At 42.1% G+C, this 18,080-nt stretch overlaps 1 protein-coding gene across 1 annotated transcript in view; it reads right to left on the bottom strand.

The window, feature by feature from the left end:
* The window catches only part of HACD3 (3-hydroxyacyl-CoA dehydratase 3), a 29,992-nt gene extending 11,912 nt beyond the window's left edge, over window positions 1–18,080 (bottom strand). The window contains exons 1-6 of the mRNA XM_065940410.1: window positions 17,786–18,080; window positions 11,557–11,599; window positions 8,525–8,598; window positions 7,413–7,577; window positions 5,731–5,782; window positions 3,048–3,158 (exon numbers count right to left, since the gene is read on the bottom strand). Of these exons, the coding sequence (XP_065796482.1) occupies window positions 3,048–3,158; window positions 5,731–5,782; window positions 7,413–7,577; window positions 8,525–8,598; window positions 11,557–11,599; window positions 17,786–17,872 (532 nt within the window). The 5' untranslated portion in view covers window positions 17,873–18,080. The remainder of the gene's footprint in view (window positions 1–3,047; window positions 3,159–5,730; window positions 5,783–7,412; window positions 7,578–8,524; window positions 8,599–11,556; window positions 11,600–17,785) is intronic.

Raw genomic sequence — 18,080 nt, 5'->3', positions numbered from 1 at the left:
ACATTTACATAAGTGTCTAATTTACCACTAATATAAATAATGCCATAATGTTTATTTTTTATAATTACTTTTTGGATATGAACAGTTAAGGTTCTTGATGTTGCTACTGCTGTTGCTATTCAGTCGTTCAATCATATCCGACTCTTTCCAACTGCATGGACTGCAGCACACCAGGCTTCCCCGTCCATCACGGTCTCCTAGAGCTTGCTCAAACTCATGTCTGTTGAGTTGGTGATGCCATCCAACCATTTCATCCTCTGCCATCCCCTTTTCCTCCTATCTTTAATCTTTCCCGCATCAGGGTCTTTTCAAATGAGTCAGTTCTTCACATCAGGTGGCCAAAGTATTGGAGTTTCAGCTTCAGCATCAGTCCTTCCAGTGAATATTCAGGATTGACTTCCTTAGGATTGACTGGTTTGATCTCCTTGCAGTCCAAGGGACTCTCAAGAGTCTTCTCCAACACCACAGTTCAAAAGCATCAATTCTTCAGTGCTCAGACTTGCATCTTTTAATTTCATGGCTGCAGTCACCATCTGCAATGATTTCAGAGCCCAAGAAAGAAAAGTCTGTCACTGTTTCCATTGTTTCCCCATCTATTAGCCATAAAGTGATGGGACCAGATGCCATGATCTTAATTTTTTGAATGCTGAGTTTTAAGTGAGTCTTTTCACTCTCCTCTTTCACTTTCATTAAGAGGCTCTTAGTTCCTGTTTTCTGCCATAAGGGTGGTGTCATCTGTGTATCTGAGATTACTGATATTTCTCCCAGTAATCTTGATTTCAGTTTGTGATTCATCCAGCCCAGCATTTCACTTGATGTACTCTGCATATAAGTTGAACAAGCAGGGTGACAATACACAGCCTTGACATATTCCTTTCCCAGTTTGAAACCAGTCTGTTGTTCCATGTCCAGTTCTAACTGTTGCTTCTTGACCTGCACACAGATTTCTCAGAAGGAAGCTAAGATGGTCTAGTATTCCCATCTTTTTAAGAATTTTCCACAGTGTGTTGTGATCCACACAGCCAGAGGTTTTGGCAAAGTCAATGAAACAGAAGTAGATGCTTTTCTGGAACTCTCTTGCTTTTTCTATGAGCCCACAGATGTTGGCAATTTGGTCTCTGGTTCCTCTGCTTTTTCTAAATCCACCTTGAACATCTAGAAGTTCTCGATTCACGTACTGTTGAAGCCTAGCTTGGAAAATTTGGAGCATTACTTTGCTAGTGTGTGAGATGAGTGTAATTGTGCAGTAGTTTGAACATTCTTTGGCACTGCCTTTCTTTGGGATTGGAATGCAAAACTGGCCTTTTCCAGTCCTGTGACCATTGTTGAGCATTGAGTGCAGCATTTTAACAGTATCATCTTTTACGGATTTGAAATAGCTCAGCTGGAATTCCATCACCTCCACTACAGCTTTGTTTGTAGTGATGCTTCTTAAGGCCCGTTTGACTGCACACTCCAGGATGTCTGGATCTAGACGAGTGATCACACCATCATGGTTATCTGGGTCACTGAGGTTCTTGAGTATCTTGCAAAATGATTTTCCCAAAGAGTTGTACTTATGGACCCTCCCCAGTATCCACTGTTGTGTTTATTTTAGCATATGCTGTTTTCAATTAGGCGTCTTAGAACTTTGCAAAACTGATACATAAAAAATAGTATCTTTCATTTCCTTCACCATTACTGAGTTAAACATTTTGTTGTATGTTGATTAGTTTTATTTCCTCTTATGAACTGCCTGTTATGATCTTTATCTATTGGGTAGAGTTTTCACATTTTAAAATCAATTTCACAAGTTGTTTATATGTAAAAAAAAAAAGTTGCCAATATTTGTTGCAATTTTCCACCAACCCTCCATCCCCATTTTGCTCAACTCAATATGCTTTTAATCTTTAATGTTGTTTTGGATGGATATTTTTAGATATATAGAAATTTAGGCATTTTATGTGGTCAAATACATTGACCTTTTTCTTTATGATTTCTTCTATTATTTTTAAAGTTAGAAAATCCTAACCTTCCACATGTGATTTTCATAAACATTTACTTATATCTTCTATTATGACTTAACTTTTCGATATATGACTCCTAAGTTTTTGGGGGGGATTTTTTTTTTTCCTTTATATACAGTGTGAGAAGAGTTAAACAGATTATCTGCCTCGCAAACCAAGCCAGTTTTCCTTGGAAACATTATTAGATTTCCCATCTAATAGAAAAAAAAAATGACTGGATAATATTTTCCTTTCCATTGATCCAAGATTCCTTTTTATCATATACATAATCTGGCCATATATTCTATATTACATAATGTAATACTGTAATAATAATATATAATGTAAGAGCTACTTCTGAGCTACTTAGTCTGCTCTATTAATTAGTCTACCCTTATACTAATACTACACTATTTTAATAATATTTTTTCATGGTAGGTCGAGAAAATCCTCTCCCATTCCTGTCTCTTCCCTCAGATTTTACTATTTATGGTTCACAATAAAATTTCAGAACACTTTAGATCACATTCTCAAAAATGTTCTATTGTCATTTACTTTGGCCAGAATTCTGTTAAACATATAAACTAATTTAGCAAGAACTAATATCATTATGATAGTCTTTTCATTCAGTTTCACAACAGTCCACTTAGTCTATTTAGGCTCCAAAGGAGTGAGATCCCTTTAGGACTTTGTGTAACTTTGACACTAGGAGTATCACATCAATTTAGTTAGTTATAAATGAATTATCAAGCAATGAATAAATAAGGGATGTTAGTCCAAGATGTACCCCTAGCTAGCTGTGTGGATGTGGACCATTTCTTTGACCATCTCCAAATCTGTTTCCTCACCTATTAAATGAACAGAACATCCAGTCAGCCTGTTTCACAAGGTCATTGGAAGTGAGAAATGTGAACATAAAGAAAAATCTGAATATGGTGGGGGTGGAAGGGGTTGGTGTGGTAGGCTGGTATTGTTAATACCAAAGGCAGAAAGTGTTACTTCTGGTGAATAGTGGGCCAAACTACTCAAAAAAGAAAGCAGGCTTTGAAACTTCGTACTTGCCTTTTCCCAAGATAAAGAATCTCACAGTCATGTTGACAAATATCCAGGAGAATCCCAAGAACTGCACTAGATTATACATGAACAGGTATCCTTTCTTCAAGCTTGTAAGAGCTGAAAAGCAAAGAAAGGCAGAAAGATATTAAAAGCAGTAGTCAGAGCAGGAGACAAGTATGTGGGGTTTACCTGGAGGACTACATCCCTCTTTCCTATGTGGGTGCCCTAAGCTCCTCAACAAATACCTGGCCCAGCTCTGCACCAACCAGCTCCTGGTCCCATAGAAAACAGATAAGGAAAATTATAAGGCACATTGTAGCCCAAGGTGTATCTTCAGTGGTCTTTTCCCTCACAGTCTTGAAGGGTAAGTATACAGACTTAACAAATCCAAGAAGGAAAAGGAGAAACTACATCTGGCAAAGAATAACTGACTAGCTAAGGAGGCATTATAAGGAAAGGAAACAAAGCTATATTCAGTCCTTGCTCTTGTCATCTTAATATAACCTACAGTTTCTTCTTTTCTAGAATTTTTTTAGGGCACATAGGTCAAACTACCTCAAAGAAATACAAACTGAATTTTAAAAAATCTAATATTTGATCATGTATCCATCCAACCAAACATTAAGTGAACACCTATAACATGCAAGACACTGTAAGTGGCATCACTGAGCTTCAAAGATGGTTAAGACATGATGCTCCTAACCCGAACCCTAATCCTAACCCTCAGGGAGTTTACAATCTAAAATCCATATTACAAGATTGAGAGTGACAGGTAATATCCTGTGAGAATTTCAAGGTGAGAAAATGACTTTAGGCTAGAGAAGCATGTATCAGGCCAAGTCTGCAGGATGAGATGGTTACCTAATCAGGGCCTCGGAAGACGAAAAAATGAGGATATAACCAAAGGCAGAAAACTGCAAGCCAAGAAGGGAGGATAATAAAGGTCATTAACTTTGCAGCCTAAGGGTTTGCAAAGACACAGCAAATAATGGAATTAAGGGAGGAGTAAGGAGCTTAGACAGAGTCACTGGTTGAGTCAAAGGAGTAGGGCAAAGGAAAGAATAATTAAGAAGAGCTTTGGAGTTCAAGTTTTGCTGCTACACATTTATTCCTACCTACATATTTTTATAGCCACATATCAGTGTTTCTATAGAGATATCCAGCATAGACACTTGGTTGATGCTCAAATAATCACACTTAGAATGTCCAATCAAAAACAGCCTTATCCCAAGGGGTCAAAAAAGTCATACTTGCAGCAACATTTAACAAATTAAAATGTTTTTTCTTCAAAACTACAAAAATGCATTACATTCCCCCATTTAAAGAACTTTATCAGGAGACTTTATGAATTTAGATAAAACTGTTAACGCTTTTTCTAAGATCATAAAATAATCCATACATAATAATTTCTACACATTTCAGAAGTTTATCCCCCTAAAACACCAAAAAATTAAATTTCAAGGTGGCCTTTTTACGTTGTTATTCTTCATCTCCACTAATCCTCTCCCCTCTTCTGCTTTTCTAAAGCAGAAAATTCCTCTAAATTAGTGGTTATTCAAATTTTTTTTAAAGCAACAAATTGTCTTTTCCATAAGAAGTGTTATCCAGGACGCTAATACATAAAGCACAAAAGCCAAGCTGCTCTAATTGAAGTGGACCCACCTGCTTGGCTTACCTCTCCATAGCATCTCTGGGAAACCCTAGGGTACCATGGAACATAGCTTGAAAACAACTGCTCTAAAATTTCCCCTTCAGTCGTCTCCAACTCTTTGCGACCCCATGGAGCATACAGTCCATGGGATTCTCCAGGCCAGAATACTGGAGTGGGTAGCCTTTCCCTTCTCCAAGGGATCTTCCCAACCCAGGGGTCAAACCCAGGTCTCCCACATTGCAGGCGGATTCTTTACCAACTGAGCTATGAGGGAAGCTCTTTTCCGACTTATGGCATGCCAAATAAGTGCCACTAAAACTTGAAAAGTTTTTGATTTTGGACAATGAGGAACGCTTATTTATTCTGCTTTTCGGCATTCATTTTGAATAGACCTGCATGGTCCTCCAACTAAAATGGATAAGCTCTTCGAGCACAGGTGCTCTGATGGATTCACTGGCTCCAAAGGTCAAAGGCTTAAGACAATGCTTTCCATAAAGAGTGACTTTAAGATAGCTGCTGAATTAATCTATGATACCCAGAAGACAACACGCTTACAGAGTTTCTTGCTTGGACAGACATACAAACAGAACCAAATTTTTAAAAGGTTAATGAACAACAGGACTGTACAGAATACCTTCCATCTTTAAGGCTGACAACCACAGCCCTCGTGATCTCAGTTAGGAAAACAACACCAGATTGGAAGAACTGTAGTCATGGACCTATGCAGTAATCTCCAGGTCTCTGCAGGACTTGCTGCCACCGAGCACCCTACTAGGCCAGTCCAGGAGGCTGAGGTTCTTCCATTCTGCTACACCAACCTTGGTGTACTCAGATGATGTCAGGCCCCCCAACAGCAGGGAAACATTAAAAGTAAATAACCCTTTTGATGTGGGTTTGCACAGCTTAAGCGCTGGACATGAAGGATTTCTCATAAACTCATCCGCCCAATACGAGCCCTCCTGCCATGTCACACTCATCCATACTCCCAGCTCTGTCACAAGTTAACTGGTAACGATCACAGCAGCAGGGGCAACTTACTTTCAGGGGAGCCTTGGCTTTCGAGTCTGAGTTTATTTAAGCGTTCTTCTTCCTAGAATTTGGACAGAAGTTTTCCAAGAACACAAGTTAGACTACTGTATGATACAGGGAACTATATTCAGTATCCTGTGATAAACCATAAGGGAAAAGAATATGGAAAAGGATGTGTATATATGTGTACACGTGAGTCACTCTGCCGTATAGCAATAATGTATTTAACATTGAATTTTAATTATACTTCAGTAAAAAAATAAACTGGGAAAAAAAAAAAAACACAAGTTAAAACCCCCATATGCTTGCAGAAGCCCATAAGAGAGAAACGATCTGACTCCTTCAAAGCCACCTCCTCCTCCAATGCCACCTCCTCCTCCAATTGTGTTCTCACTCCCTTGGGGAAAATGTCTGAACCCATGGTCCTAAAAAGCCTGATTCCTTACTGGGTAACATCGGCACTACAGAATGACCATCCAGTGCTCACAGAATTAAACCAATCAGCTGGCTTCCAAACTACAAAGTGGGCAGCCTTAAGATCTTAGAGCTGGAAAAGACATCTAGAAAATTTGTCATGGTTGTAGAAACAAAACAGAAATTTAAGACAGGAAATACACTGCTATTTCATTTTTTAAGACTTTGATAATTTTCCAGAAGCTAAAATCAAATCTCCAACATTAGTATGACTTTATATTAGAATAATATAGATATAGATGGACATATATGGAAATACTTATAGATACATGTATATACATGGGTTAGTATACACACATATATTTCCTTGTGCTGTCAGCTGAGAGAACCTAAAAGCAATACCTCAGTAGCAGTGAGCACACTTAGCACCCAGATCACCTACATCCTGGTTTCCACTATCATTCGGCAATAAAAAGAACAGGCGTGGAGATAAACCTGGGGCAGTTTACAGTGCCAAAAATTAAGGATGCATTTTTTAAAAAAAAGGCCCATGATGATGGAGCTGTGTCAGAGGGACACAAAAGCCAACTGCAAGCGCTTCCAGTGGCCAAAGATAGAATAATCTGAGAAACAAGATATATAACACGGTATTGGATTACAGCCCAAACGATAAAACAAATCTGTACTGATATAAATAAATGACAATATCCATACTGATATAAATAAATGACAATAAATAAAGGATAAGAGGAAAATCTCCCATGCAGAAGAATTCCAAATAAAGTATACAGATACTCCACCCTAAGAATGGGGAGCATAACTCCTGGCTCCTTAAGTATGGACTGTGCATAGTGACTTCCTTCCAAAGAAAACAGTAAAGGAAGGAGAGCAGTAACATTACAGTAGAGAAACCATACAGTGGAGAAACCTACCAAAACTACCCACATCCAGGTGATCAAGGTTAACATCGACAGCTGTAGGTCACATTGAGAGTATACAACCTTGATATGACATGATGAGAACGGCACTTTACCTCTGTGGGCTTCCTACCCAAAACCCATCACCCTAAGCTAATCACGAGAAAAACATCAAACAAAACCCAACTGAGGAATAGTCTACAAAATACATGACCAATACTTCTATAAAACCACGTCTCCAGGTCATTCGGGGAATTTAGATTTTTGTCCTTATTCTATCAGATCCTGATAGATATCTGAGGTGGCCCATATAACCTGGATTCCTCATGACCTCTGTCTAGATCCCAGATCCTTACTGACCTTGGCTCTGAGCTCCATTTCAGCATCAGACTCGTCCAGCCAACGATCAAAGTCAGGGGCCAAGAACAGTGGGCGCTTCTCCTGCTTGGTGAGTCTCTCCCACCACTGACTCACCTTCTTCTGTACAGTGATGTTTACCTGCCTCTGGGTCAGCTTGTAAACCGGCTAGGAGAGAAAGCAAGAACGTGAAAACGCCCTTTCCCATCCCCTCCTCCTTCCCTTGAAACTGCACAAGCCGCTGTGGCTGTAGACAGAAGCTGCACGGTGCTTACTGCCGTTCCTTCTCGGTCCCTAAAAGTCCTGAGGCAAAGAGAACATCTAGACCAAGGGCTGGTATGAGGAAGAACTGCTAAGAACGGCAGTGTCTTGCTCTGGTTCCCTCCCCACCACCCTGCCCGGCTGAGGACACAGGAGGAAGGCCGGATAAGAAAGGCAGACAGCCTTGGTTATCTCGGTAGAAATTAGCATGAACACCCTACTCGAGCTACATCATGCCAGGCACCACATCCAACCACCTTCTCAAGTGCACCAACTGCCTTCCAAATCTTCTTCCCATGAAGATGATTCAATTCAAATGGTCAGTGGTTTCCAGCACTTAGAAAGGCCTGCATCAAGGTCAGAACTGTAGTGTATCAGTTACAGCTTTTTTACAAGCAGTCTTTCACGACAGAGCCTTCTCAACTAAGCTCAATTCTCAGGGGTTGTTCCAATTCCTTATTTCTCTGTATGGCCTCTCTCTTTGCCTCCAAAGCAAGTCCCAGACTGCTGACTATTAAGAAACCCTTAAACCACTGCTGACTATTAAAAAACTCACAGCTGGAAAGAAACTTAGAGATCCCCTTAACCCAATCCGTCATGTAACATATGAGAAAACTGAAATGCAAAGAAGTGAGGAGATTTCTTCACACCACTAATAATGACACAGCCCAGATTCAACTCAGGTTCTCCAATTTTCCTCTTACTCTGTGGCTAACACCTGGGCTCTGTTCCAAACAAAAGTATATTCTGCTTAGGTTTATCTTCTTCCCTGTAAGGCTTGCCCCCTGTTTCACAAAACTATTAAGTATTTATTTCTTAAATTAGAACAGGAAGTAAGGAAGGAAAGAACGTACCTCTGGCTTCACAAGGTCCAAGAACTCCACGTGAAATCCATAAACATTGTCTCCTTTGGCACCATGCCCCTGAGCTATAAAGAAAGGTAGGCTGCTGTGAACTTGAGCAGAGCAATGCCATTCAAATGTTAGCTTCATACACTTCTTTCAGAAGTGTGCAAATATTAACAGGTCCGGCCAAGTGAGTGGGGGTTTGTGAGCAGAGGTACTCAACAGCTAGATGAAAGTTAAATCCTGGACAAAAGTTTATCTCCTTATGACTTTCTGGTGATCAACTCCAGAATATTTACTTAATCTTCTAATGAGGCCTCAATGATGGCCAGTATAAATAACAGACAAGAAAAAAGAATACAGAAAGCAAAACCAAACATTAACACATAGATATAAATTTAACTCTCACATTTACTTTGGCTCTGAATCCACAGCAGAGAAAAGTCAAGTAGGTGTATTCTCTTGACTGCAATTAAGGAAAGTTGCAGGATACATGAACCCTCTCATGTACCGTCTCAAAGAAAATTCTAAATTTAACATCTTCTAACCAGAGACGGGAGATTTTTCAGGTGACACCAGTGATAATGAACCTGCCGGCCAGTGCAGGACTGACTTTGATCTCTGGGTCAAGAAGATTCCCTGGAGGAGGACATGGCAACCCACTCCAGTATTCTTGCCTGGGGAATCCCATGCACAGAGGAGCCTGGGGGCTACAGTCCATGGGGTCGCAAAGAGACGGACAGGACTGAAGCAACTTACACACACAACCAGGGATAGACAATGGACCGGCTGATTGCTCCTTTAGCACATTCCAAATGGGATAAAAAAGAGAAATAACATTCTCTCAGCTCATTCCCGAGAGGACAAAAGGAACTAGGAGGACAGTCCTCAGGCTGACCATCATGCCATTCCTGGGCCTTGACATGGCATTTCCCCCCAAAGGAAGCAGTTGCCATGCCTAAAAGCCAGTGACTATGGGATGTCCCTGCCCTCTAACTCTTGGGATTATCTCTCCTCATCTGATCATGTGTGGTAATGATAATAGCACACTTGCCTATTATGTGCTACAGGTAGCTATTCTCTAAGACCATAAATTTCTTAAGGTAGGACAGTCTAGAAAGCTCCACATGGCAACATACACGTTTATCATTTTAATTTCCTTTCAAATGCTGAGCTCCCTCCAAAATCTAAGCCATTACCACCATGGCTCTCACTTGGAAAAGTGGATTGAAAAGCCAGGCTGTGCTTTCATGTGAGTATATTAAGGAAGACGGAGTCTCCCATAAGGCAGAAACTCTTCAGTCTCCCACAGCCCTCGTCACTTACTAATGACATTCCAAGGAACCAGAATAGAGAGACAGCAGGGAGAATCCCACTCCACTGGGCATCAATGAATCCAGACCTACCCTCTCAGGCTCAGCGGGAAATTTGCCGATGAACTAAGAAGGAAATGGAGGTGAATTCACAGAATCAAAGACTCTCAAGAGTTGGAAAGGCTTAAGATATCATCTAAAGTACAGTGTTTACGCCAGTCAGGATGGCTGCTATCCAAAAGTCTACAAGCAATAAATGCTGGAGAGGGTGTGGAGAAAAGGGAACCCTCTTACACTGTTGGTGGGAATGCAAACTAGCACAGCCGCTATGGAGAACAGTGTGGAGATTCCTTAAAAAACTGGAAATAGAACTGCCATATGACCCAGCAATCCCACTCCTGGGCATACACACTGAGGAAACCAGATCTGAAAGAGACACATGCACCCCAGTGTTCATCGCAGCACTGTTTATAATAGCCAGGACATGGAAGCAACCTAGATGCCCATCAGCAGACGAATGGATAAGGAAGCTGTGGTACATATACACCATGGAATATTACTCAGCCATTAAAAAGAATTCATTTGAATCAGTTCTAATGAGATGGATGAAACTGGAGCCCATTATACAGAGTGAAGTAAGCCAGAAAGATAAAGAACATTACAGCATACTAACACATATATATGGAATTTAGAAAGATGGTAACGATAACCCTATATGCAGAACAGAAAAAGAGACACAGATGTATAGAACAGACTTTGGGACTCTGTGGGAGAAGGCGAGGGTGGGATGTTCTGAGAGAATAGCATTGAAACAAGTATACTATCAAGGGTGAAACAGATCACCAGCCCAGGTTGGATGCATGAGACAAGTGCTCGGGGCTGGTGCACTGGGAAGACCCAGAGGGGTGGGATGGAGAGGGAGGTGGGAGGGGGGATCGGGATGGGAAATACATGTAAATCCATGGCTGATTCATGTCAATGTATGGCAAAAACCACTACAATATTGTAAAGTAATTAGCCTCCAACTAATAAAAATAAATGAAAAAAATGAAAAAAATAATAATAAAGTACAGTGTTTATTAAACTGGTCTGTCAGTATAACATCAGAGAACCACAAAGTCTCATTAAGAAAATTTCTATTTTTTGGTTTTGTTCTAATATTTTTAAAAAGAAGGATATTAGGAGTCATCTAGATGGCTACCTTATAATCAAGTAATATTTACTATATGAGTTCAGTGGCTGTTTGCCACTGCGTTCACAAGTGTAATGGCATCAAATGTCACTTCCAGTGACCGTATTTGACTCTTAACATGTTTCTCAATCTAGGGTCTGGGGCCCTAGAGGATCCTGTAGACATATGTTCAGGTGTCCTTGGATCTTCAAGTTTAAGAAACACAGATTATAACCCAATATTCTAATTTATAGGCCCACAGAAATCAATAAGTTGTCCAAAGTAGTAGCAGAGTTTTAAGCTAAAAGATAAATCTCCTGATTTCTAACCTAGGATACCATTTTGCTATGGCTACTGCCTTTCCCAGGGGAAAGTGGGATATTAAACAAATTAGTGAGCTCTCCGATCATATACCTCAAAACAACATAATTTACCCCACGAGTATCAGATAGGTAAACATCAATAGTGAGTAAAATAAACAGATTAAAAATAAAAAGCAACCATCACAATGTCTCCTTAACTGTTAGAGGCCTAGGAACCTTTGCCCAGATACTGACCTTTGAAATGCAGCACATTTTCAGTGATGCTGATGGCAGGATTCTGTGGAAAGAGACCAAGAAAGCAAGAAGGACATTTCAATGAAGAGAAAAATCAAATTAAAACCAGTGGCTTACTTCCTTCCCTACATCCTTCCACCTTGGGGACTCCACCTTCCTGCCCTGTGCTTCCTCCAGAGAACATATTCAGTCATTTCCTCCCATCTCAGTGGAGGGTTTCTCTGTATCTATCTGTACGCATGTGAGACTGCAGGCTCCCGCAAGAAGGACGCTACGCTGCTCTGCTGCGCCGAGCAATCATATACTGAATCGGTCCATCCTACTCATGGTCCGTGGAACACGGGGCCATGTGAGATGCCATGGGGGAATACACAGATCTCTAAGACTCAGTCCCTGAGCTGTGGAGGCAGGGAATCTAGTAGAACAGATGAGTCATATCCTGTGAGAAGAAACAATATAGTATCAAGTAACATATGCTCAAGACCAAAAGAGTAGTAAAAACAGTTAAGTTTTTACAGGCATTTAAGAGAGTGAGCACAACAGGAACAGAACGGTTGGGGACAGCCTTACCAGGAGTGACACCCATACGGCATCATGAAAAACAAATTAATTCCTGTATGTTAAGTGAAAGGCTGCAGGTTACAGGCAGTTGAATGAAAATGAAAATGTGCGGTCCCTTAGTCTTAGGCTCCACGCTCTCTTAACCTCTATCCAAACCAAGACTAGAAGAGATGGAAATTCTCCAAATTGTTCATTTATTCCCAGAAGTTGCTATGTGCCTTTTAGCAACGTAACTCTTACCCAGCCCCCACAGGGGGAGAGAAACAGTTTGCATCCTAACTCCCAGATCAAAATTAACAGGCAAGAAGCAGCATGTTTCCAGTGCCATAACTAGTTCATTTACTCTTCTTTTGTAGGCTCTGCTCTCTGCGGTCCATTTTGCATCAAACAAAAACAAATGAGACAGAGAGAAGGTAAAGGGGACATTTATTCTAACAGTGGGCGCCTAAATGCTTCATTCATAGCCAAGTGTTAGGAAAAGGGGGAGCATGAAGGCTGGGTTAGGGAGCTTTTAAGCCAAGAACCTCCCCAGTGAGAATATAGACTTGAGGCTGAGAAGCTCACCCACAGGGGCTAATAATCCAGATGATCTCTGTGTCAGGGAGAGGGAATTAAGGAACTTCATCAAAAAGTTATACTTTCAGGGGCATGGCTCCTCTATAAGCGAAACAGGGTTTTAGAGTGAGTATTACCATGAAAGCTTGAGTTCTGGGATGTCTTAGTGGTACATTTCCTGTCTAGGTCACTTCTTTCCCTACTCTGTGTTCCCCATATCCTAATTCACTTCGAAGGGAGAAAAGGAGTTTGTGGGGGGCTCAGTTTATTCTCCTAAGACATAAGATGTGTGCAATCAAGGTTTAAGCTCTAGCCACAGCACAAGGCCTGCAGTTCATTAAGCATTCTGAGTCAGATTTTAGATGCTAACTCCTTCCCTGGTAGCTCAGTCAGTAAAGAAACTGCCTGCAGAGCAGGAGACCAGGGCTCAATCCTTGAGTCAGGAAGATCCCCTGGAGAAAGAAATGGCAACCTACTCCAGCATTCTTCCTTAGAGAACCCCATCAACAGAGGAACCTGGTGGGCTACAGTCCATGGGGTCGCAAGAGTCGGACAAAACTTAGCAACTAAACCACCATCACCTCCTACCCAGCAGTACACTGGGCGTGTCAGGTTCAGCTTCTCCAAAAGTGTGGGTAATAAGGAAGATATTTCAATTAAAAAAAATTTTTTTTGCCAGAAACAAGCTCAAAACTGGGAAGGAAGAGACATGGAAGCAATAAAAAAAATAAACATCTATGTCTATAAATGAGATTGGCCTATAATTTCCCTTTCTTATAACTGCATCATCAAATGAATTGGAGAATGTTCTCTCTCTTTTCTGGAAATGCAAGTATAAGTCTGCTGTGGTTGCCACCTGCAAGATGCCCCCCCATGATCTTCACCCCCTGGTATTTATACTCTTGTGTAATCACCTTCCAAATGACATCAGGAATCTGTGTAACCAATAGAACACAGTGGAAATGAACAATAGGACTTCTCATGCTAGGTCATAAAAGGCACTGCAGCTTCCTTCTGAGCTTGCTCTGGGAAAACTCAAGACACCATGGCATGAGGACACTCAAGAAGTCCCATGTATCCTCTGTGGGGGATTAACTCATGGATACCCACTTGCCAATAAGGTGAGTGACACATCCTTGAAGAGTCTACTTCAGGTCATCATACGTTGTCAACCACAAATGATGTCTAAACAACCACATGAGAGATCCCAAGCCACAACATCCAAGTGAGTCTTTACCGAAGGACTCAGAAATGGAGAGATTGACTTTTGTGTATGGCATAAGACAAGATCTTATTTTATCTTTTTGCCACTTGGATTACCAACTGTCCCAACACGATCTCCTGAATGGTTCACCCTTTCCTCCATTAAGGGTGAAGCCACCCTTAATTTGTAAAGCCACCACTGTTGTTCAATAAGTTTTCACATATGGATAAGTCTATTCTGTTCTATTGCTCTTTGTGTTTCTCATCTAAGGTTTAGTATCACAATAATAATGTTTTACACTTGAGTAGCACACTAGAATTCACAAAGCACTTTCAAATCTATTATCCAATTCAAGCCTCAAAACAATCTTGTGAATTAGGTGTTATTATTCACATTTATTTGTATGAAGAGACTGAGGCTCAGAAAGGTTAAGTGAATAATCCACGGACACCAGATATTAAGTGGAAGAGTAAGGAACCAACTCTTTCCACCAGACTCACTATTAGGTAAGAACAGTATCTTTCAAACAGCTCCCAAACAAAGCTAAACACACAGCCCTCATACAACGGAAACGAACAAAAACTTCGAAAAATGAACAAATGCTTTAACAACTATGGTTGTTGGCACAAATCTGTCCTTCATGCTTATCCTGTAAACCAACTTTATTCTGAAGGTACCCGTGCCTTAGCCCCAGTGGACTCTCACTGATGTCTTTGCTACTGCTCAGCTCAAACACAGAAACAGCTGCTGACGAAGTCTTTTTCTTCTCACCTCAGTCGTTGTTTCTCATCAGGCACTAGCTCTACAGCTCCAAAGACGGAAGAGAGACGTGAAAACCTGATAGTTCTCTGTGTCTCGGGAAGGGAGCATGTCTGATGCCCCCAAACTGGAATTCAACACTGAAACTCACTTACACATAAGCTACAGAAAGCAGGGGGCGATAGAGAACTGTCCGACAACCCAGAACCCAGCTTAATATGAGACAGAAGCAGGTACTCCACAAATGGACTTCATTAAGCAAATAAACGAAACGCTTCATCCCAAGTCAGAAGCATTGGTTCCACAGGCCATGCATGGAGCAATTAATTGGGAAGTTTTTAAAAAGGAGTAGCCCCTGACATTCAAAAGCTGGCCTGGCATTCACAGTTAGGACACGTTACTCTGCTGTTATACAGGAACAGAATACCTTGATAAAATGAGATAAAGCCACTGCATAACTCTGTGCAAACACAGACAAAAACACGGCCACACTGCCACCCACAAAACATCAGTCACCCTGCCTCTCGGCCAAAATAAGTGACTGCCACTTCTCTACCAATTAGTTTTATTCTTGTTCTAGTCTCTCTTCCCTACATATGATTTATTCAGATACTCAACCATAGCATTGCTCCTGTTTTCTGACAGCATCTAATCTAAAGTGATTCCTCGCTTCCTTAGTCTATCCCTCCGTCACCAAAGTCCAAATCCTATAATCAGTTCTAACATTCTAATGAGCTGGCTCACAGGGTATGCTCTCCCTTGCAGATATGAGCAGTAAACACAACTTGTTTAACTAGAGGTGTGTTCCTGGCAGCCTCTGGTTATAGGGCGTTGACTCCTACAACAAATCAGATGATCTGAAAGTCTATGTCATCCTCTTTCCAGAAAACTCTCCCAGTTTCAGTCTGACAAGAATACTTCATCTTACTTCTGTAAAGTGAAAGTGAAAGTGAAGTCCCTCAGTCAGGTCCGACTCTTTGCAACCCCATGGACCATAGCCTACCAGGCTCCTTCGCCCATGGGATTTTCCAGGCAAGAGTACTGGAGTAGGCTGCCATTTCCTTCTCCAGGGGATCTTCCCAACCCAGGGATCGAACCTGGATTTCCTGCATTGCAGGCAGACGCTTTACCGTCTGAACCATCAGCGAAGCGATAAAACAATTAATAAAAGCCACCAGGGAATTAACAAGAGAGGTAACAAATTCCTTTAACACCAGGGATCTGATTTAATACTCAACCCCAAATCTATAAATAAACATACTCATGCACAGAACTTTTTGTTTGTATATAATATCCTTCCTCTTAGATAGCATACCCTTGGAAAGAAGCTGAGTCTGACTCATCTTTGTAAATCTGTAGTATTTCACACATGGTAGGGGATTTCTTTTATGAATGATACTGACATGTTACTTTAAAACTAATGGTAGCGCCAATGGATGCCTCAGAATTACAGACAAGAAATCTAAGGGGAAAAAAAAACTAAACTGGGGACAAAATATTTATTTTTTCCCCTAAAAATAAAAAAGGATTTCTCTTTCCAAAAGAAAATCCCATTTTTTCCCTCCACCTTTACATTTCTTTAACTATAAGATATTCCAAACGCATACGTTCACATTTGAAAATATACCAAATACAATTAACACATATGTTCATGTTTCTTAACTAAAAGGTTTAGAACTTTCAGGAAAAATTTAAGTGTGATGCTTTCATTTGCCCAACAAATTTACATTTTTTTCCCCACCAACACCACCCTACCTCCCTACCTCCCCTAAAAACAGCTTTTCTGTTTGTGTTTCAGAAATATGCCATGATATCACATCCTTATTACAACTAGAGAGGGTCTCTGAGTTTAACTGGCCTACAAAATGCTTAACTCAGTATCTAAGAGACATTGCCCCAACATAACGTCCATACTTTTCTTATTGATTACTGTTAGAATTCTCTCTAGAGAGAGACCTTGATCCCCATATACAAAGACTTTGCTTTTTTCCTTTTTTATTAAAACACCCTGAAGCAGAGTAGAGGAACACTGCATAGAACATTTATTCATCCTCTGAGATAGAAGTATAATTCAGCCTGGTTTAACCTATTAAACGACACAGCATGCAGTGTCACAGCCTAAAGCAATCTGGCCAGTACTATCTTTCAATAGGAAAACAGGTTTATACTCCAGAAGCAAAGACTGAATTCAACAAATTCAAGTCTACAATCAAAGATCACCTATACCTTGCAAGACAATATGCCAGATGGGCTAACAGAACTGAATATAAACGCCTGACTCAGACGCACAGAGTTAAGCCGGAGTGAGGGAGGTTATAAAGTGCCATAGATGTCAAGGAGAGTAGGGAGTAAGAACGACTGTAGAAAGAATATTCCAGACTAAAACTTCAGGTCCTCAACGATGGGAATCCTGGATGGTTTTGACAGAGACAGAGAGGTGCATAGGTCCTGAGATGGCCACCATTTAGGAAGCCTCAGCTTGTTCACATGGAAGTCAATGAGATCAAGCATAACTGCTCAATGTGAGTTAAGATAATTTTGAAGTTCTGTATGCAACTCAGCAAATGTGAGCCCACAGTTTTCAGAAGCGGGGGGAAGCACTCCTTCGGGGTCTTCTGGACTTTAAAATGAACAAGAATGATTTCTATCACTGAATGGCTGGGAGGTGGGTGTGCCCCCCTCCCCCCGCCCGAGGCAGCGGCGGGCCTCTTGAAGGTCCGAGGGGACCGCTGGACCTCTAAGACCAGCGCTGGTCATCCAGCCGCGGCCAGGCAAGCCGCTGTCACACTGCATCTCCCACCCAACGAGCTCATCCCACGCCTCGAGGGGCCTCGGCAAACCCGAATCCAGACAGCCAGGCCTCCGGGGCCAGGCTCGGGCTCCACCAGGCCGCAAACTGCGAACAAAGAGGCTGCCGGGGCAGCCTCTGTTGCGCGGGGCTCACGCAGCACCCAAGGTAACTGAGCCTTCAGGGGGTCGCGACCGGGGTCTGCCTTGATGAGGGCCAGCCCGTGCTCTGGCCTGGCCGCCCAGAGCGCACCGCGTCCTGGATCCCGTTGACGCGCGGCTGACTCTCCGGACAAAGAGGACGGGGGTCCCAGCGGGTCCCCAGAGCCGAGACCCGGCGCACGTCCCGCCGCCCGGCCTTACCTGCACATCACTCAGCTCCACGCGCAGATACAGCTCGCGATGCCGCTGAGCCCAATAGACGTGAGGCGTCAGCACCTGATTCTCCATGACCACACTGCCCAGAGCGGCTCGCCGCGCCTCGCTGCGCCTCGCTGTCTCAGGTAGTGCGCGGCTGGAGCTGGTCAGACGAAGGCCGCAAAGCCCCGCGCTCCGAAGTGCCGGCAGTCCGCAGCCTACAGACGACCCACACTCGCGGGCCGCGCCTGCGCAGTGGTGAGCGAGGGGGCCGCGGCGCCGCTCCCGGCCTCGCCGCAAG

The sequence above is a fragment of the Muntiacus reevesi genome, chromosome 7, assembly GCF_963930625.1.
Source record: "Muntiacus reevesi chromosome 7, mMunRee1.1, whole genome shotgun sequence".
Classification (NCBI taxonomy): Eukaryota; Metazoa; Chordata; class Mammalia; order Artiodactyla; family Cervidae; genus Muntiacus; species Muntiacus reevesi.
This window is presented reverse-complemented; position numbering and strand designations above follow the sequence as displayed.